The sequence below is a fragment of the Triticum aestivum genome, chromosome 4A (genome assembly GCF_018294505.1).
Source record: "Triticum aestivum cultivar Chinese Spring chromosome 4A, IWGSC CS RefSeq v2.1, whole genome shotgun sequence".
Taxonomy (NCBI): domain Eukaryota; kingdom Viridiplantae; phylum Streptophyta; class Magnoliopsida; order Poales; family Poaceae; genus Triticum; species Triticum aestivum.
This window is the reverse complement of record NC_057803.1, coordinates 255,881,582-255,902,432: the sequence shown is the minus strand read 5'-3', so window position 1 is coordinate 255,902,432 and position 20,851 is coordinate 255,881,582. Positions and strand designations below refer to the sequence as shown.

Below are 20,851 nucleotides of genomic sequence, written 5' to 3'. Positions count from 1 at the left end.
TGAACTATTATATATAGCCAAAGCAATCTCACACAAATTTAATGCCACCTGAGTTTTGATGCATACAAAACAAATCAAATGAGGGAGGCCTTTCATTTTTGCTAGACACCCGATACTCAATCCAATATGATTATTAATAGATCTAGCAAGGGAAATTCCTACAATATAGGAACAGAACGTCCTACAAAAAGTTGGGAACGCCTCGGTTACCGTTGTAAGATTACAGCATCACCGTTTATTAGTGTGTTTTTTGATGTGCCAACTGATTCCTCGCATGTATTTTGTAACTTACTGATATGCATGTTGTAAGATTACAGTCGTTTCTTTTATTTACGGTGGGATACCGGTTCTTTCTCCCACCCTCACTGTAATTTTACCTCAACTTCTTTGTTTCATAGGTTTTTAAGTTGCACGCGCACACATGGACTGGGGTGAGGAATAAGAATTCCTCCTTTTTAGCATCAATGCATTGTAATGTTATGTTTCATAAATTTTATCTTATTTCAGATATAAAAGGAAAACGTAAGAAAACATGTAATCACCGTAAAAAATATTTTGTTACATAAAATTACAAACGTAAAAATAATGTAAAATATATATATAATGCAACTTTCTGGTCTTATAGCATATAATTTCATTTTCTTATGCCAAATTTTATGAAGTGAATCAATATGAATGTAACTATTTGTATTTTAAATTTAATTTATTTATAAAACGATCATAAATTACCTCAAGTGAAGAATAAATTATTCTACACCTAGGATGATGAATAGTATATATATTTATATTACTATATTCTTTTTATTATACAAGTTCGTATGGTGTACAAAACCCTAAATCCACCTGTAAATTTACATACAAAATCTAATAGAATGGTGTACAAAATATAATAATTATAAAATTATTTTTTACTACACAAGTTCATAATTTACTACTCCCTTCGTCCCGAAACATAAGACGTTTTTTGAGTATCAAAAAAAGGTCTTATATTAAGGGACGGAAGGAGTACTTTCTAGATAAATTAGTATTATTTTTCGGACTACATTACTATATTTTGTGTGGAGCACTACTAGGGTGTAGAATAAACCATTCTCTGGGTAAGAGTTTTGCTTAGTGTGAACTTAGGTCTACACTAAGAATACTACCAAAACTTCACACGTAAATAGAATGGTTGACCAAGTTTGATATTCCAAAACTGCAGAATATTCAAATTCACTTAGCATGCAACCTTTATATTTTCGCTGGCAAGTCCGATAAAGCAAACCATTTTTGCACCTGACAGAGCAGATTTCCATCAATGCCTCGCATTGACAAAAAAATGATGGATGAGAATTTATTGACTGTTATTTCATTGTAGGGCGGAGATGATAAACAAAAGAGGGTAGCAGTATTGTAGAGTTACAAAACTCAATAAACTAGGTACACACACTTAATGGTGGTAATACGGAGATGGTTGGCCGGTTCCAGGGGCACCACTTGCCGGTCTCTGCTGATTTCCATGATGAGCAGGTGGCATTTGGTGTGAAGGATGCATCTCATGAGGTGGCGGTGGCGGAGGGGCGGAGAAGCCCCCTGATGTCGCCGTGTACTGCTGTGGTGGAGGAGATGAGTACATATGGCCTGGATACTGGCCTGGAGCTGGTGGGTACCCTGAGTTGCCGGGATTCCAATTCGGCACTTGTCCGTTGGTGTTCTGGTTTTGAGCAGCGACACCTGGTGGTCCGTATGGTCCAGCTGCTTGAGAATTACCTTGCCATCCTGCAGTTGTAGGTGGTACACCGGCTGGCTGTGGTGCTGCTTGGTGTGCTCCTTCTGGGATTGTGTAATCCTTGCTCTTGTCACTATGAGCCTGAATGACAGAGAGACAGAGAGTGATGTTTTTCATATGGCAAGACAAATCAAAGTGAGTTTGTGTTCTTTTAAAACGTGGAGTTTGTGTTACAGGTGACGAGGCAAACCAAAGTGGGTTCTACAAATGAAGCAAATCATATCCTCCAAATCGTTTTCATGTCCAAAACACACTAAACAAAATGAACCCATTATACCTTTACATTGAGATCAGTATGACGAGAGTATGACAGGTGAATCTTACAGTAGCCACCATCGTAGATGCAATGCCCTTCCAATGCTTCCTTCACAATTGTAGCAGTACTTGCATCTGAATGGTAAAGTGACCAAGAATCAGGTAACTAGAGGATACCCCGCGCTTGCTGCGAGAATTGGTTGATGAAAAATTGGATTGATAACATAAGAACCAAAATTAAAAAAACATGACTATATTTGATTATGTATAGTTGTAACAATATTTATTGAATAAATAGAATAATAGAATGGAAAACATTTTCCCATGCATGGTTGAATGTTGTGGTGGGTCTTTTTCCATGCATGATTGCATGTTAACGTGGGCTTTATCCAATTCACAGTTGTATGGTGAGGTGGCATGCTTGCATGGTATGGTTAGTTGGCCGTCCTGATACGCGCGGAGGGGGGGGGGGGTGGACTGGTATCCCGCAGTATCCCATCTTTTTCAAATTTAAAAAGAAAGAATATTAGATAAGGACACAGTGGGGACTCGGGAGCCAGCCAACAGCGACCATGCCGGCACGCAACTCTCCTCCCGACGGCAACCACGTTCGAGCAGGTAACCTCGATGGTCGCTAGCAAGGAAGAACATCCTGAAGGAGGAAGATGGCAAGAGCATGAAAAAAAGGGTGGCCAATCGCTACCGCCAGTATACACCATCAATTGACATAACATAATTCAGAACAAATTAAATTACTGAATAAAAATCAAAAGGGTAAAGGATGTTGCTGACTATTTAATGCCAAAAATGATATATTCTCTGGCCCATACCAGGGTACTGAATTAGAGCTTGTGTTCCACCGTTCTTCTCAAAAATAGCAATTTTCTGGACGGTACCGAATGCAGAGAACACCTGAAATTTAATTAATCGTAATCAGCACACAATAAGCAAAGCAGAATCAAAGTCTTGAAGCCTATTTGAATAAGTATTTTCCCAATTTTACTTACAGTATGGAGAACATCCACTGATACAGCATACTGCATATTCTCAATTGATGCAAGAAGAACATTACCCTCAGCCTCCACCCTCCTTCCATCAGCACCAACAGCAGGCTGCCAAGTCATATCAAAGGGAAATCCATGCAAAAACAGCAGAGTTAGATAAAATGGTGAAACAAATGAAACTAAATTGTTAGAATGTTTCTGATCCCTTGCAGAAGAAATACCTGCAATGTACTATCTATAGCAGAGGAGTTGACTGGAAGGTAAGGGTTAGTGTAATCCCTGGAAAATAAAAACAAAAGGGAACATTTAACAGCGACGGACTGGGAAAAAAAAAGGTAACCTGATTGATAGAAAAAGAACTACTCCTAACAAGGGTAAGGAACAGGGATGAAAAAGGCTAGTCCAGTGACAGGTGTAGACTTGTAGCAGTATCCTCATACAATAGGTTCAACCATACAACATAAGTTCCAAGCAAATAGCCCCGGCGACCATAAAAACTGAAAGCCAAATGTTATTATAATGTAAGCCACACAATCTAGTTATCCATCGAATGTGAATCTCACCCACAAAAAGCGCATATGATGGCTGGGCTCCAGGCAGCTCGGTGTTTTTATCCCAGCAAAAATACATTTTCTACATATTAAAAAAATCTGAAAAAAGTACACATAAAAAAGCATATATGTGTAGTATAATCGTACGAAATTCACCTCTACTCCTAAAGGGGGAGTTGGTAGCCTGGTACACCGTGTTTTTTTCATCCGGTTTTTTTCGTCCCACCTGCCACCACCCCCTCCCATTGGTTTTTATCTCTTTACAAAAGATTACAGAAGGAAAAAAAAAACATCTGCCACTCCTCTCCCGGACGAGATCATTTGTCTAGGATTATATACGTCGACGCTGTCGCGCCGCCGTCGATTCCCAGGGACGCCACCGACCAACGACGCCGTCGTTGATCACCAGCACGCGGACATCGCAGATCCCCAGGATGTCACGGATCACCAGGACGTCGCCGTCACTGCCGCCATCGCCGTGGATCCCCACACGCTGCCAGCGCCATGGATCCCCACGGACGATGCATAAGGCGGCGAACAGTGCAGGACATCATCATTGGAGAAGACCGTTCCAGCCTCTACGATATTTTTCTGTTCGAATTTGCTCTATTAGAGGTACATAGTTTGTGACATCAAGAGCCAAATCACGTTTCGTCCATTCTCCCGGAACCTCACCATGCCATCTCCCAATCAACCCGACACCCTGCATGGCGCCGCTGCTACTTGCTCCTTCGATGGCTGCCTCCCATCCCTGGTCTGCCTTCTCCTCGTGGCCAGAGCCCTTGGGTGCCTCACCGGCGCCCCACCATTGACCTCCCGGCGCCCCATCACAACCCTCCCAACCGACGCATCCCCCCGAGCCCTCGCACCACCTCCTTCCCCAGCGCCCACATCGCTGCCCCTCCTCGCCACATCGCGGCCCGGCGGCCGTGAAAGCCCTCAAAAGGCTGGGCCTGGAGTACTGCTTCAAAGGGATCATCTGCTTCAACATCGCTGCCCCTCCTCGCCACATCGCGGCCCGGCGGCCGTGAAAGCCCTCAAGAGGCTGGGCCTGAAGTACTGCTTCAAGGGGATCATCTGCTTCGACACCCTAAACCCGCCGTCCTTGATGCTGCCGTGCGACCAAGCGCCCAAGATTTTCTACATTGCCGGCCACTTCACTAGGTCAGGCAGCGCCGACGACCTGCCCAGGTTCCGCGTCCTATGCAACCCCAACGTCGCCGCCATGGAGGCGGCTCTCAGGATCACCAACACCAACCCTTACAAGGCGGTAAGTCTTGACGGTTTCAATTACCAGAAGTTGCAACATTCAAATACTTACTTTCCAGCATTCCAGTTTTGTTGCACAACATTCAGGTAGGCAAGCGATTGGCCACCACACAGTGCTGGTAAGTCATCGCTTGACATGTAAACCCTTCACACAATAATGGATGCAACGGGTGCTGGCATCGTGGTATTCATTAGCTTAAAATCTTAGCCTGAGAAAGCTAACTTGATGTGGAGCATCCTATTGTCATCCCCATGGACCTACCTACACCGCCCCAAGTGCCAAATGGATCAATGACACGAGCACGTGCAAGAGCTCTCGAGACCGAGGTGACATCTCTCCTTAGTGATATTCTGTATGACCCACGTGAGACATGGCTACTACCTGGGATGCTATGTGTGATTAGGTATGAAGAACACCCTCTTGGAGATGCTCGTGAAGATGGACAAGTCCCCAAGTACACAGATGAAGAGGACCGACAAAAGGAACCGAAAGAAGCCTACAGGCCCCGGACACCCGGCCCTTGATCCACAACAACAACAGCCCAACAGCCGAAGTGCTACAAGGCCGGACATCCGGCCTGGCCCCGGACATCCGGCACAACAGCCCCGGACATCCGACGCTAGCCCGGAAATCCGGCCCCTCCTATACAAAGAACACCCAAAGTCTGACCCCGCCAGCCTGGACATCCTGCCCCCATGCCCCGGACATCCGGCACCCCCTCGAACGCCCGAACATCCGGCCTCCTGCCTGCGTGCAGTGTATCTGGGCCGAGGCCTATATACCCCTTAGCCTCCTAGACTATATATACTCCTCTACCTACGTTTTAGGGTTAGCATTGTGATAGCTCATTTTGGAGATAGAGCTTTGCTCATCCACTTGTACCTATACTCCATTGGAGACCAAGGCCTCCTAGGAGAAGATTCCCCAAGTGGACTCAAGATCCCCTTGTGGGAAGATCCTTCGTGGATTCAAGACCTCCTTCCTTCAAGGATTGAGAAGACCTAGTTTCTTTGTATTCTCCCTTGTTATCCTTGGATCTTTGTGACCTCTCTATGTATGTGGATCTAGCGTATGTGTGATCGGATCTAGTTGATTTGTGTGTTTTCCTCTTGTGTGTTCTTCGTGTTTTTCGGGAATCCCCCTCCAAATCGTGAAAGATCGGCCATTAGGGTTCCACCCTACATCATAACTTAGCACAACGATTATGAATTATGTTCCTTACTCTGTTACAATTCAAAGAGAAGAATGTGTTGATTAAGATCCCTCACCGATGAGGACATAAATACCATTGTTACACCCACAGACCCTGCTACTATACATACTGGACCAATTACTAGAGCTCGCGCACGCCAACTGAATTATCAGGTACTTTCGTTTCTTGGTAACGATTCTAATGTTCATGAGAATATGATGTTGCCTAAATTGGATGCATTTGTTTTGCTTAGTGCGCAAGGGGATCAAGAACGGAGATACAAGTGATGATTTCAGGACTTTGAAGCCACCATAAGGAGTGCATGAAGCCTTGGACGAAATATACAAGATGTCACTTCATAAATTTCGTCCAGAGGCTATTCTAGGTGCTGCGTCACCTTATTATTGGGGCAGGCCCATATATTTTCGAAATACTTAAGTATAGGCTGTTTTTAGAGTCTGTATGTGTGGGGAAGCAAGAGTTAGGGTTGGTTTCGGACCCCTCCACCAAGGGCCACGAAATTCCCCCCTCTTCCTCCATATATACAGCCCTTAGGGCGTCGTTTAGACTTTGGGTTTTGTTTAGATTAAAAGTTCGCCATAGCTGCAACTTCGTGTACTTCGTTTGTGTCCAACGACTAGACCAAGACGTCACAGAACCCCGCCTACATTGATAAAGCTTTCCTCTTTTATTCGCAATATTCAGATTGCAATCTCAGTTTCTTACTTGTTCTTCGTTTGCTAGCAGGAAATAGACCCTCGTTGCCAGGTTGATCATGCTCCGGCGTGGTCAACAACCTTCGGAAGTTGGTTTAGCGATTGCTAAGGCGCGACGTATTCGCACGTTCATAGTGGGATCGTCAAAGTCGACTCCCACAGAAAACGATATCTATCTTATTGAAACATCAGGACACCTCCGCCTCTATCAAGTGGTATCAGATTTACAGGTTGCTCAGTGAGATTTTACAGTTTTCCATAGTTTAGATTGAGTTTGTTATTCATACCTACAGTCCACGAAAAAACCACAAAAAAATTAGGGTTAGTTCATCATATCTAAACCAATCTGAGCCTTTGCATAATCTTTTTAGAGTTTTGCATTGTTGAATTTGCAGTTGCATCGTTGTGTCTAGTCGCCGCCGCCGCATCATCATCATCACCGCTTCCATATACCACCATCATCGTCACCGCTGCCATATACCACCATCGTCATCACCGCAGCCATATACCACCATCGCCATCGTCGCTGCCATATACCACATATCCACCATCATCATGATAATCCAAGTCTACCTCCATCACAGATTCGCCACCAGTCCGTGTTCCACCGCCCTACATATATTCGCCACCAGTTCGAGTTCCACCAGATTCATCTCCGCCACCAGTCCGAATCCAGTATTTGTTGCATTGCTTTCGAGTTCCAGATCATGCGATACTTCGAGTCATGACAGAGTAGAACTCCCGAGATTCCGTGCTACCCGCAGTAGAAAAATAGTTCCAAACTAAAAAAAACAAGTCTGAAAAATTCTGGCTAGGTAGTTTTTAGACCATTTGTAAACTTTTTCAAAAAAAAATTTGCGAAGCAAAAAAAAAGAAAAAAAGTGACAAAAAAAAAGAAAAAAATTCAGAGTGAGCTCCTCCCTTGTTTACATGTAGCGCCGTGATTTTGTTAGTGTTCTAGGCTCGCGTCTCTAGCACGATCTAGCCTAGGATCAACACAGTACCGTTGTTGAGCGTTTATTCAACTTTGCATCTCTGAATTGATTATTGCTGACCCTTTTTGCTACCATATTATAAGCCTTCCCAGCTCCACATACATCTACGTCGTGCGTTGGACTCTCCCTGGTAATCGCTCTATCCAATCTTTGAGAGTTTTGACTACGACGGTTGCCGATCACCGCCTGCTGTTGGGTAAGAACTAGTAAGAATTTGAGATTTGCTTGACGGATTTGTGACACCCACCATCACCTCTTGTTAGTAGTCTGTAGGATCATATTCTTGTGTGTTTCTATTGCTGCTAACCATGGCAGAATCACAAGCCGACGAGACTGACTGGGAGAACATGACGAATGAGTTGCATGATAAATTTCAGCAAATGATGAGTGGACAGGTGCAAGATGTGCTAAACAGATTTGAAAAGGCCAGGAAGAAGATAAATGGAATGGAGAAGACGTTCGAAACAAAGCTCGATAACAAGTTTAATGAATTGCTTGCGCGTCTTCCACCACCGCCACCGGCTGCACCTAACGCACCTCTACAACAACAACAACAACAACAACATCGTCTTCCAAATCAAGTGGGACGAGCACAACATGTTCCCATTGACCCTGGGCAAAATTCTGGTGCCACTGTTGATGCTTCTGTAGCTCCTGCTGCTACTGGAGAGGTGAAAGACCATTACGAGGATGAGGTTGATCAAAATCAGAACTACGTGCAACCACCAGCACCACCACCACCAGGTCGTTCTAAGGTATATCATCAGAACAGTAGGGCTGCACCACCACCTGAGGTACAAGATCATGACCATCTTCCTAAACTAAAATTGAATATTCCACCATTTAAGGATAGATATGTTCTTGATATATATTTTACTTGGGAATTAGAAACTGAACAACGATTTACATGTTTACAATATCCTGAGGAGATATGTGTTCCTGCTGCTCTGTGTGCTTTCACTAGCTTTGCATGTGTTTGATGGTCTAAACATTATAGATTATACCCTATTCCAGCTACTTGGACTGCTTTGAAAACTGCTATGCGTACTCGTTGGGTTCCATCATATTATCAATGTGAATTACTTCAAAAACTGCAGCGTTTAAGACAAGGAAAAAATTCTGTAGAAAAATATTATCAAGAATTACAAACTGGCATGATTAGATGTGGTATTGTTGAGGAGAATGAAGCTATGCTTGCACGTTTTATGGGTGGTTTAAATAGAGAGATTCAGACCATTCAAAGTATAAGGAGTATAACAATATCACTCGTTTATTCTATCTTGCTTGTAAAGTTGAACGTGAAGTGCAGGATCGACATGCATTGGCGCGACCTAACTTTTCTGCAGGTCGATCTTCATCATGGACACCATGCGCATCCTCTACTTCCACTGCACTAGCACCTCCATCAGGTGCCACCTCCAGCCGTGATACGAGAAAGCAAGCACAACCACCACTATCTGCCAAGAGCACACCTGCTGGGCCTGCCCAAAGCTCTTCTTCTTCCATGACATCAACAGAGCACACAAGTGATATTATTTGTCGTCGTTGTAAGGAAAGAGGACATTTTGCGAGAGAATGCAAATCTCAGCGTGTGATGATTGCTACTGAGGATGGTGGGTATAAGTCCGCTAGTGACTATGATGAGGAGACTTTGCCTCTTATTACACATAAAGAACACGATGGAGTTGATTATGATCATGAGACACAATACATGACTGCTGAAGATGCTGACAGGTATGAATGTTCAGCTGTTCAACGTGTTTTGAGTTTGCATGTTACACAAGCTGAGCAAAATCAGAGGTATAATTTATTCCCCACAAAGGGAGTTGTGAAGAAACGTTCTGTTCGCGTCATCATAGATGGAAGGAGCTGCAACAACTTAGATAGCATGGAGTTAGCGGAGATGCTATCTATCACCACAAGACCACATCCACATCCTTACTACATCCAATGGTTCAACAACAGCGGCAAGGTTAAGGTAACACGTATTGTTCGTGTTCATTTTAGTATCTCTACATATGCTAATTATGTTGACTGTGATGTGGTACCCATGCAAACATGTTCCTTATTACTTGGTAGACCATGGCAATTTGATAAAAAATCTGTACACCATGGTAAAAAAAATCAGTATAATCTTGTTCATAAGAACAAAAATATTTAAGGACAAAAATATTACTTTGCTTCCTATGACTCCTGATTTCATTTTGAAAGATGATATTAATAGAGCTAATAAAGCAAAACAGGAGCAAATTAAAAGTGAAAATTAGATTGTGACAAAAGAATTTGAGCAACAAATGAAGCATAATAATAAACCATCTAATGTTGCTTCTGAAATTAAATTGAAAAGTGCATGTTTACTTGCCACCAAATCTGATGTTGATGATCTAGATTTTAGCAAATCTGTTTGCTATACTTTTGTGTGCAAAAAGGTATTATTTTCATTCGAGGACGTGCCTTCCTCTTTGCCTCTTGCTGTCACTAAAATAAGTTGAAAGATAAGTTGGCACATGCTCCTTTACTCCAACTTCCTGATTTTAATTAGACTTTTCAGCTTGAATGTAATGCTAGTGAAATTGGATTAGGAGGTGTGTTATTACAAAATGGTAAACCTGTTGCATACTTTTCTGAAAAAATTGAGTAGGCCTAGTCTGAACTATTCTACTTATGATAAAGAATTATATGCTCTTGTTCGGACCTTAGAAACATGGCAACGTTATTTATAACCCAAGGAATTTCTTATACATTCTAATCATGAATTTTTGGAACACATTAAAAGTCAAGCAAAACTTAACCATAGACATGCTAAATGGGTTGAATTCATTGAGACATTCCCTTATGTCATCAAACACAAGAAGGGTAAAGAAAATGTTATTGCTGATGCATTGTCTCGTCGTTATACTATGCTTTCACAACTTGACTTTAAAATATTTGTTTTGGAGACCATCAAAGATCAATATGTGCATGATGCTGAATTTAAAGATGTATTGCAGAATTATAAGAAAGAAAGAACTTGAAACAAGTTCATTTTCAACGATGGATTTGTGTTTCATGCTAACAAGCTATGCATTCCAGCTAGCTCCGTTCGTCTTTTGTTGTTGCAAGAGGCGCATGGAGGAGGATTAATGGAACACTTTAGCGTCAAGAAGGCGGAGGATATACTTGCTACACATTTTTTTTGGCCAAAGATAAGACGGGATATTGAGCGTTTTGTTGCTCGCTGCACTACATGTCAAAAAGCTAAGTCATGACTCAATCCTCATGATTTATATATGCCTTTGCCTGTACCTGGTGTTTCTTGGAAAAATATATCTATAGATTTTGTTTTAGGTTTACCTCGAATAAAGAAGGAAAGGAATAGCAATTTGTTTGTCGTGGATAGATTCTCGAAAATGGCACACTTTATACCATGTCATAAAAATGATGATGATGTCAATATTGCTGATTTGTTCTTTCGTGAAATTATTCGCTTGCATGATGTGGCAAATACTATTGTTTCAGATCGTGATACTAAATTTCTTAGTCACTTTTGAAGATGTTTATGGGCTAAATTGGGGACTAAACTGCTTTTTAATACTACTTGTCACCCCAAACTGATGGACAAACTAAAGTAGTCAATAGAACTTTGTCTACTATGCTTAGGACTGTTTTGAAGAATAATAAGAAAATGTGGGAAGAATGCTTGCCTCATATTGAATTTGCTTATAATCGTTCATTGCATTCTACTATTAAGATGTGCCCTTTTGAAATTATGTATGGTTTCCTACCTCGTGCACCTATTGATTTGTTGCCTCTTCCATCTTCGAAGAAGATTAATTTTGATGCTAAAGAACGTGCTGAGTTGATTTTAAAAATGCACGAGTTAACTAAGAAAAACATTAAGCGTATGAATGCTAAATATAAATTTGCTAGAGAAAAGGATAAAAAACATGTTGTGTTTGTACCTGGATATCTTGTTTGATTACATTTGCGTAAGGGTAGATTTCCTAATTTGCGCAAATCAAAGCTAATGCCACGTGCTGATAGTCCTTTTAAGGTGTTAGAGAAAATAAATAATAATGCATATAAACTTGAGCTGCCTGCGGATTTTGGGGTTAGTCCCACTTTTAACATTGCAAATTTGAAGTCTTATTTGGATAAGGAAGATGAGCTTTCGTTAAGGACGACTTTGTTTCAAGAACGGGAGGATGATGAGGACATCAATACCATTGTTACATTCACAGCCCCTGCTGCTAGACATACTGGACCAATTACTAGAGCTCGCGCATGCCAACTCAATTATCAGGTACTTTCGTTTCTTGGTAACGATTCTAATGTTCATAAGAATATGATACTGCCTAAATTGGATACATTTGTTTTGCTTACAAATAAAGGGCCTAGCTTGAACAAAAAAGATGAACCTTGAAGCAAGTTCAAGCATGAAGATGATGGCATGCGCAAGGGGATCAAGAACGGAGTTACAAGTGATGATTTCAGGACTTTGAAGCCATCATAAGGAGTGCATGAAGCCTTGGACAAAATACACAAGATGCCACTTCATAAATTTTGTCCAGAGACTATTCTAGGTGCTGCATCACCTTATTATTGGGCCAGGCCCATGTATTTTCGAAATACTTAAGTATATGCTGTTTTTAGAGTCCGTATGTGTGAGGAAACAAGAGTTGGGGTTGGTTTCGGACCCCTCCACCAAGGGCCACGAAATTTCCCCCTCTTCCTCCATATATACAGCCTTTAGAACGTCGTTTAGACTTTGGGTTTTATTTAGATTAAAAGTTCGACATAGCTGCAACTTCGCGTACTTCGTTTGTGTCCAACGACCAGACCAAGACGTCACAGAACCCACCTTCACTAATAAAGCTTTCCTCTTTTATTCGCAATATCCAAATTGCAATCTTAGTTTCTTGCTTGTTCTTCGTTTGCTCGTAGTAAATAAACCCTCGTGGTCAGGTTGATCGTGCTCCGGCATGGTCAATAACCCTCGGAAGTTGGTTTAGCGATTGCAGAGGCGCGACGTCTTCGCATGTTCGTAGTCGGATCGTCAAAGTCGACTCCCACAGAAAACGATATCTATCTCATCGAAACATCATGACACCTCCGCCTCTATCACTCACTGCTTTTTACATCTTTCATTTGTGAAGAATTTTGTCTTCTTGCTTTCTTTCGATTTAGGTGGGAATCTGTTCAGCGAACAGATCTTCCTTTTGGTGACTGCAGACAAGGAGGTAGAACAAACAATATGTAGGCAAGTATTGGTGACTGCAGACAAGGAGGTAGAGCAAACAATATGCAGGCAAGTATGTTTTCTACACTGGGCCTCCTATTTTGTGTTTGACTAAATTTGCAAAACATCGTCACTCAACTTATACTTTCTTTTTCTTGGTGATTTCCTTGCTCGGTTAAATTGATTGCGCATACAAGAATAATTACATGTCTTCATTAGTTTTTTCCGGCTTAGTACAATATTTCAGTTGTGCATATTGTTCTTCACTATATTAGTGACAATGTGTGACTACCTCTCTCTAAGTAATCTTAATTTATAGACATATGATTCGATGCATAGGTTCACTTGGACTCTAGCCTAATTAACATATATATAATCGTATTAGGTGACCCTTAGATTTGAGACAATATACAACATGTTCTGTGTAAAGTAGATGTCATGTACTTCCTGTTAAGCAAAGTAGATGTTTATTAATACCCTCCCAATAGTGGCTTTGTTCACTTGCGGGCTTTTTACTTCAGTTTTGTCATCGGACATAATGATGGAAATAGTGGGTTCTCGGTAAGAAAAGAAGGTAGGGACAGAGGATAGATGAAATAGTGGCACAGAAATGCCAATTATCATTGTTTTCTTTCAGTAGGATTGCTTTCGAGGTAATATATGAGCCCACGAAGTGCCGTCTCAAATGAATTTGCATAGTAATGGATCTTATATGCATAATCTACTCAGGAATAAGTGAATGAGATTACAAGGATGAAGTATTTTTGTACAGACTTGTTCATGTGAATGTACCTTTCACTACAATAATGCATGTCCACTATTATGCGCATCTCTTTACTTTTCTTGTACGGGTACATGTTAAGGTGACTACTTTTGGACAACGAAAAGGAATTAAGCTTTTTAGATCTTTTGATGTTAAAATCCATACTTCTGAAGATTTTGTAGTAACTTGCATCTGAGTTCCGCATGAAAGAGCATAACAAGCCATTCTTTGATACGTGTGATGACATATTTGCCAATTATAGCAGCAAGGTAACCCAGTTCATTTAACTGAATACCTGAAAATATTTGGGAGGTTTCAGTAGAAAAATATGGACGAGGTTGAGGTAGAACTTCTAGGAATTGAGAGTATGATGTGTGCATGTGTATTGTTGTCTTCGGCCGAAATACTTTCTGTGGTGGGCAATGGGTATTACCTTGCCGTACATTAATAAAACATGATGGCTCTACTTGTAGAACATTGCATGAATACCACAGTAATCCTGTACACCATCTCCTCTAATTCTTTTTGTCTAAATGGAAATGAATTCATTCTATAAGCCGTCTGCATTGCCAGGCAAATGTTGCCCTTGATCCACCTTAAAAAGATGATGCTCACCTGCCATATTTGCTCCTGAATGGATGTATGACACTAAGCATCCACCTGACCTTTAGAGTGGAAAATTTGTAATGTCTTTGCTAACACTCTCCTGAGTTCTGCCGTACTTTTCTTTTTTGAAGTATTCACCCACAAATAGTGTAGATGGCGGGGCCTTGTTGACAAATAATGGGGTGTTCTTCAAAACCATTCTACTCAGATTTGGATTGGTTACTTTGTTGTACTCCCTCCATAAAGAAATATAAGAGCGTTTAGATCACTACTTTTATTTGTTATACTAGGGCAAGTACTTGAAATATAAATAATGATAGAATATGCATCTTATGCATGTCAGATGATGATGAAGCTGTAGCTGATGGTTCCACCGAGGGAACTAACACAAGTAACTGATGCAGTTGCAACACAAGGTAGTGCTTACGGCAGCAGCATGGTGACAGGCAAGATAAATAGCGGGCCAAGGTCGCTGTGAGAAGCATGAGACAACTATCTTGACTGGGACGATTAAGCCGCACCAAATTCAATGAAATTATTCCCCTCGGGTTATGTTGGCCAAATATAATGCATATGATCCATTAGACTGTAGGCTGGTTGCCCGTGACAGATGTCAAATATGAGGCATTGTCAAAGCACAAAATAGTGAATTCCACATGTACTTATGTGTATTTTCCCCTAAAATCATTTTGTGTGTATAGAGAAGTCGGTCACACAAGGAGGGGGAGAGAGGGAGAGGTAGAGAGAAACCAAGCGAGGGGGGGTGAAGAGAGTGTGTTGTTAAAAAGTCGACAAGGGAGGGGGGGCGTTGTTGAGAAGTCATCAAGGGGGGCAGGAAGGAGAAGAAGAGTGGTTAATAAGTTGTCCGTATCACAAGTTATATAACAGACATGATTAATGTTTAAACACTAGAATATGTATGCCACCGTTGCAATGCACGGGCAATTAACTAATTAGGGGAGTCTTCTCTTTTTTTGCTCTTCTCCAACAGATACATAAATTTGTACCACAAATCAAGCATGTGCACGTGAGGGAGGGAAGAGGAGAGAAACATTGAAATTTTTCATTCTTCGGATGAACATTTCTATTCATAGCTTTCTTTTCCCGTGGCAACGCATGTGTGTAGCACCGTCGTGGTAGAGCGTGGGATGAAAGGTTGGTCCAGCATAAAACCAGGAGGCACTAGCACTAAGATAGGAAGACGGTTGCCATCCTTGTCCCTTGCTGCTGGCCTGCCACGACGGTGTCCCGCACGGCGCCCGGCTCGTCGCCTTAATGGCGGTGGTGGATCGACACGGACCGGGGGGGGAGGGGTGTCAGGGTGGGGAGTGGGGCGGTTGGCGGGAGACTCCTTGACGGTCCGTGAGCAAGAACAGTGTGAAGAAGAAAGGGTGTCATGGCGAAGGTGAGGTGGGCGTCAAGGGCATAGCCATGCCCCGCACAAGAGGGGCCGTGACAGGCATTCTCTGTAGCCACAATACAACTATTTGGCACTGTTCCAACTGTAGCAACGCTATTGGCCCAGGGCGTGGCTTCAGCCTGGCTACAACACTGGTGTGCGTCATCCGGTTTTGAAGGAGAATTATCCAGCGAGAAATGTTCCGCTACGGCGAAAACCGGGCGGGAAGGGGAGGATCCGGCGGGAAAATGGAAAGGTGCGTCGTGGGGCGGATAGCCCGTAGCAATGCACTTATTTTGGGACGGAGGGAGTATGTTCATATGTGATGTACACAAAGAAGACAAATAAATAGATTAAAATGAGTTTTTCCTTTTGTTATATTTGGGCCAGATTTTTGTTTTTTTTGTGTAGACTGCAAACAAACGTAATATTTAACGAAACTTTACACATACTTAGAGAATATGTATATCTATTTGTGGAGAAAAAAATGATATTTTATGAAACTTCTAAATATATTTTGATTTCTTTTAAAAAAACAGGCTCCTTGGAGTCCGTACTATAAAACACCCGTCTCGTCTCACCCATCGTTATAAGACTATTTTCGCACAAGCAAATAAAGCCGAGGTCTTATTATTTCTATGTAAGGGTACATCACTAATATGATCTCCTTAAAAAAAAGCAACTTGATGCCATTGGCCTAAAATGCTTAGAAGTAATTGTTTACAGCATTGAGCACATCCTATCCACCCACGCAATTTGATACCCCTCTGATTTTCCCAATTAGTATGTTCCCACGAGTAATGCTTAGTCATTAACACTATGAATCTACTCATTTAGCAACACCACAAACCAGTGAATGATCACGAGTTAGAGGAAATGACATATATAGATCCTTTATCGGAAGATAAAGTATCCCATGGAAATCCATACTAAGTGGAAACATGGAAACCAACGTCAGATTCGGACCAGAGATGTGTGGTCCTGATGAATATCTTTCGCCCCAGCATCGTTTCATTATGTTTGCAAAAGCCACCTTGATCTTCCGTTCTTTCTCTCTCCTAACACTCACCAGTCCCCAAATCTCTTCCAACCAACCCCAACATACTGCCACTAAAACATGCACGAGCTAGGTCAGACCTCGGATTCAATTCTTGCATGGCCCTGCAACATCCTCATGAGGAGTGCTGCCGTTTCATGTGGGTGCTCCACAGCTCACAAAATTGCGCAATAACATTGAAAGCCTAGCCCGTAATACAAAATGTGCAGTGGCACATTTCAGGGGCTCGGTTAGTAGAGGGGAGAAGCACGATGGGATTTGTGCGAAAAAACAACCGTGAAGGCAAGTGCGCTTTACAAAAATGTGCGGAATAAACAGAGGGATGATCCAGCTCGCGTATTTCAGATCGAATAGCTCATGTACTGGTTTTCATGGGATACTTATCGGAAATAGCAATAACCAAAGGAAACTAAATAATAAACTATACCTGCTGCGGTGTGATTGGAACTTGATGTTCAAATCCTTATGCGCAGAGAAAGAAATCCGCAAGTGGCAGGATACTACATGATCCGGAAGCAAGTATCTACATTGTATTCAAGTCTCATACAATTCAGTTTATAATGGGCACAGGACAGTATAAGCATTACCCACAATGAGTTATACAAGCTAAAATTAAGAGATATCACCTTGGGATGCTTCTTCCATCTAAGGCTTCTCTTGCTGCTGATGCAGTGGGTGCATCAGTATACTGGATCAGTGCCTGTTGGGAAATTTAAGATGGGGGTTTTGGCTTTTTGCAATGATCAAGTACTTGAAACAAAATGAAATTTGGAATTACCTGAAAACCTGCAGCCTTCTCAAAAGTGGCTATTTTGTGAACAAATCCAAAAGCAGAGAAAACCTGAAACACGGTAGGAGATGAGGGACATGTATAGGAGTAAAAAATAAGTCTAGGAGACCAATCTACCATAAACAATGGTACATATAAACAATCAATAATTAAATTTTCCATTTGCCATGATAAATGATGCATAAACCATTTTTCCGAAACAAATTAACTCTTGTGTTCCACCAAAAAAATCAAGGGGGAAAGGTCTTAAAGAAACACACTCTACAGCCAAACAGTGAGACTTAACTGTTAAACAACCAGCTGGAAATGATCCTTAACAAAATAATCTCAAAAGAAGCACCAAACAATATACTAATCTTCTAAAGGTTTGGGAATTTAACCTTTCATCAATAACTTGGATAAACAATGAGGTGACCTACACCGGAGATAAGCGTGATGATGAAGGATGATTAGAAAATGGCATCCTCAAGATGAGAGTTCATAAAAACTTCAAATGCAACAGTTAGAAGACAGAGGAAGCAAACAAACATGGTATCTCTCCAATTGCAGGTGTTGATAACGACATTTTCTCCAAGTTAACATGGGCCTGCTGATTCATGCAGAACGCGTTACTACGAGATGAACAGCTATGTAAAATCTTGGATTTACAAGGATCAGGTCAGGTAGACTCCCTTGGATATCTTCAGCCAATGACAGGCATCAGAAAACTTAAATTTATTGTTGCCTAATAAACCCAGGCATCAAAGTTTTTATTAAGACAGGGTAAATAAATAAATTTAGAACTCACCAAATGGATTACATCGATGGTGACATCACTAGCTTGAACACCCTCTATGGTAACAAGCAACACATTTCCAACAGTCTCACCAGGGCTCTTGTTGTTAATTATTTCTTGTCTATTTGAATACTGAATGTAAACAGTTTTGCCTCGAATTTGTGCTGGTTCTGAAGATGATGCAAAATAAGAAACCATTGAAATGGCTTGATTAACATCGGTCTGCAAACAAATAAATCTTCACATAAGTGATCCTGGCATTATCAATTTTAACATATATAAATCAGTTAGTTGTATAGAATTAACCAGACAAAAGCAAATGTACAAACTTTTTATTTCTAACTATAGAAAGTTTTCAAATTATGTATGCCGTTACAAGCTAACCAATGATATAAATTATTATGCTCCCTCCGTGCCGATACATCCGTACATCCGTATCTATACAAATCTAAGACAAGTAATTTGGGACAAAGGTAATACTTGAGAACCATTAATGCCCACAAAACTGCAATCTACTCCAGTAATTCTGCAATCCCCACTTACTAACACAACCAAATTGAACCCATGCAGAGCATCCTATATCCCTAGCATAAAACCAAATGAATAGTGTCATATGGGATCTTACAACCACAAAATATCTTAGCTGCACATGCTTGGATACAAGTTAGCTACAGATCAATTCAACATATTGATGCAAGAAGCTTTCCATTATTACAGAACTGAAGTCCATTAGCTCAGAAAATCCAATCATTCAGCTCCAAACCATCCTACACTGTCATAAAAAAAATCAAAATCCAGCATTTGCACATATTCCACAGCCCCCAACCTTATCAATCCATACAAGGCAGAGATGCAGGAGCGGCAGACGGCCTTAGAAGGTCCCGCATAAAGTTTGTAGGGGATAAATCCTAGCTGCTCTTCACAAATCCCACAGCAAACCAGACTAAAATAAGTAGATACGGGAATAGTGTACAAGCCACTAAAGCTCTCATTATGACTGATCCACAAAACTGAAGAAACCATTATATCCCACGTGTTGACAATTGATGTGCAGGCCAAATAAACCAACCAGGGCCAACCTACCCCCAGTGCGTGAATATTAGGCATGAGGCCTTGCTACCCATACAAGATCGCTAACAAATTCCACTATTGCGCGACTAGATCCAAGATTGACCTGCAACTACATGGATGATCGTGCAAAATAAACTCAAAGGAGTATCTGGAAACCAACGGCGATCCGGAATTTCCCACCGGGTCGCGCGTATCGATCGGGGCAAGGGGGACCGGGGTGAGGGGGTGGTAGGATGTCTTACAAACTCGACGAAGGCCTGGTTGCGGTTGGCGCCGACGCCGGATTTGGTGTTGACGATGCGGCCGAAGGGCTTGCAGAGCTCAACGAGCTCCTCCTCCGTGCACTCCCAGGGTAGGTTCCGCAGGTGCAGCACCTTCGACGGCGTTTGCGTGTACCGGAACTGCTGCCCAGCCCCACCCCCGCCGGACGACGACATCAGAATAGGTCTTAAAGAGAGAATGGCAAGGGTGAAGGTCGAAAAGGCGAAGCTAGGGTTCGGTCTGCCCGTGGGGACTTGTTTTTGTTTCCCAAACCAAACCCGAAAGGGAGACGCTGGAATTTGTTAGCGATCCCCGACTTGTTTTTGTTCCCCCCGCCCCCGTGACGGCTCTTGGCACACACGTGGAGACTCGGGTGGCCACTCCCGTGGCCGCCTCGCCCCTCCTCCCCATCCGGGGGCCGCGGTCTACTTTCGCCGCGGCGGATCGTCCTCCTCTTCGGTGACTGCCTCCCGCCGGAGCGCGTGGATTGACGCGGCGCGTCCCTTGACGCGGCGCGTCCCGAGGGAGGCCTGGCGTTGGCCGTCCACGAGCGGGCGAAGGTCCGGACGGTTGCCCGGAACCTGGAGCCAGGTACGCCGGCAGTCTCTCCCTCAGCATCTACTTGTTCATTATCTGCTTTGGAGTCGGTTCCGCTCGGTCACCTTGCGAAGGTCGTCTCAGATTCTGCGATCCTGTTCAGGAGGAGGTTGGTCCCCCCCCCTAGTCCAGATTGAGGCCATTAGGGCCCATGAGATTCTCGACGGTCGCCTCGCGGAGGCCCGAGCGGTTCTGCTCGCACCTCCCCCCCCCCCCCCGTCGACCGTGTCAGGGGATGCCGCCCCGCCCCCTCCTCGGCGGGCTGGTGGCATTCCCCCTGTCCATGGCGGAGCTGCGGGGCCGCACCCATTCTCGCATCGCCGCTCTCCGCGCCCAAAACGCATCTCGTGTCCTGGGATCAAGCAGCCCCCCTATGGATGCTTGATGTGTGCTCTCTTCTGTAACATTCGCGGCTTCGGCCATGATGGCCACCGCCACCAACTCATCGAGTACATGCGTGATGAACACGTTGACATTGTCGCCATCCAAGAAACCATGCACACGGAATTCTCCCTCCCTGAGCTCGACCGTCTCAGCCCCCACCTCTTCACCTGGCATTGGCT

General features: G+C 42.8%; 1 protein-coding gene across 5 annotated transcripts; it reads right to left on the bottom strand.

The window, feature by feature from the left end:
• Positions 1–1,165: 1,165 nt before the first annotated feature.
• Positions 1,166–19,982, bottom strand: LOC123085922 (polypyrimidine tract-binding protein homolog 1). Of its 5 annotated transcripts, none has more exons than XM_044507629.1 (10): positions 19,673–19,980; positions 18,372–18,581; positions 17,573–17,635; positions 17,421–17,494; positions 17,222–17,317; positions 3,249–3,306; positions 3,031–3,135; positions 2,854–2,935; positions 2,046–2,158; positions 1,166–1,849 (listed from the first exon to the last, which is right to left on the bottom strand). In XM_044507629.1, the coding sequence occupies exons 1-10, from the start codon at positions 19,865–19,867 to the stop codon at positions 1,430–1,432; spliced, it is 1,416 nt and encodes a 471-aa protein (XP_044363564.1). In that variant the 5' UTR covers positions 19,868–19,980; the 3' UTR covers positions 1,166–1,429. The 5 variants fall into 5 exon arrangements, with proteins under 5 accessions (XP_044363564.1, XP_044363565.1, XP_044363568.1 ...); XM_044507633.1 differs by having other exon boundaries at positions 1,697–1,849; positions 2,093–2,158; XM_044507632.1 differs by lacking the exons at positions 1,166–1,849; positions 2,046–2,158 and adding exons at positions 2,212–2,479; positions 2,519–2,675 and having other exon boundaries at positions 19,673–19,982.
• Between the last annotated feature and the right edge of the window lie 869 nt (positions 19,983–20,851).

Bases quoted from the DNA above. Each gene is read 5' to 3' on its own strand.
- LOC123085922 (XM_044507629.1), bottom strand. From the start codon at position 19,867: ATGTCGTCGTCCGGCGGGGGTGGGGCTGGGCAGCAGTTCCGGTACACG. The intron at 17,636-18,371 runs GTGAGTTCTAAA...ACCGTGTTTCAG, and splicing joins CCATCGATGTAATCCATTTG to GTTTTCTCTGCTTTTGGATT. The intron at 3,307-17,221 runs GTATAGTTTATT...TTTATTTTCCAG, and splicing joins TTCCAATCACACCGCAGCAG to GGATTACACTAACCCTTACC.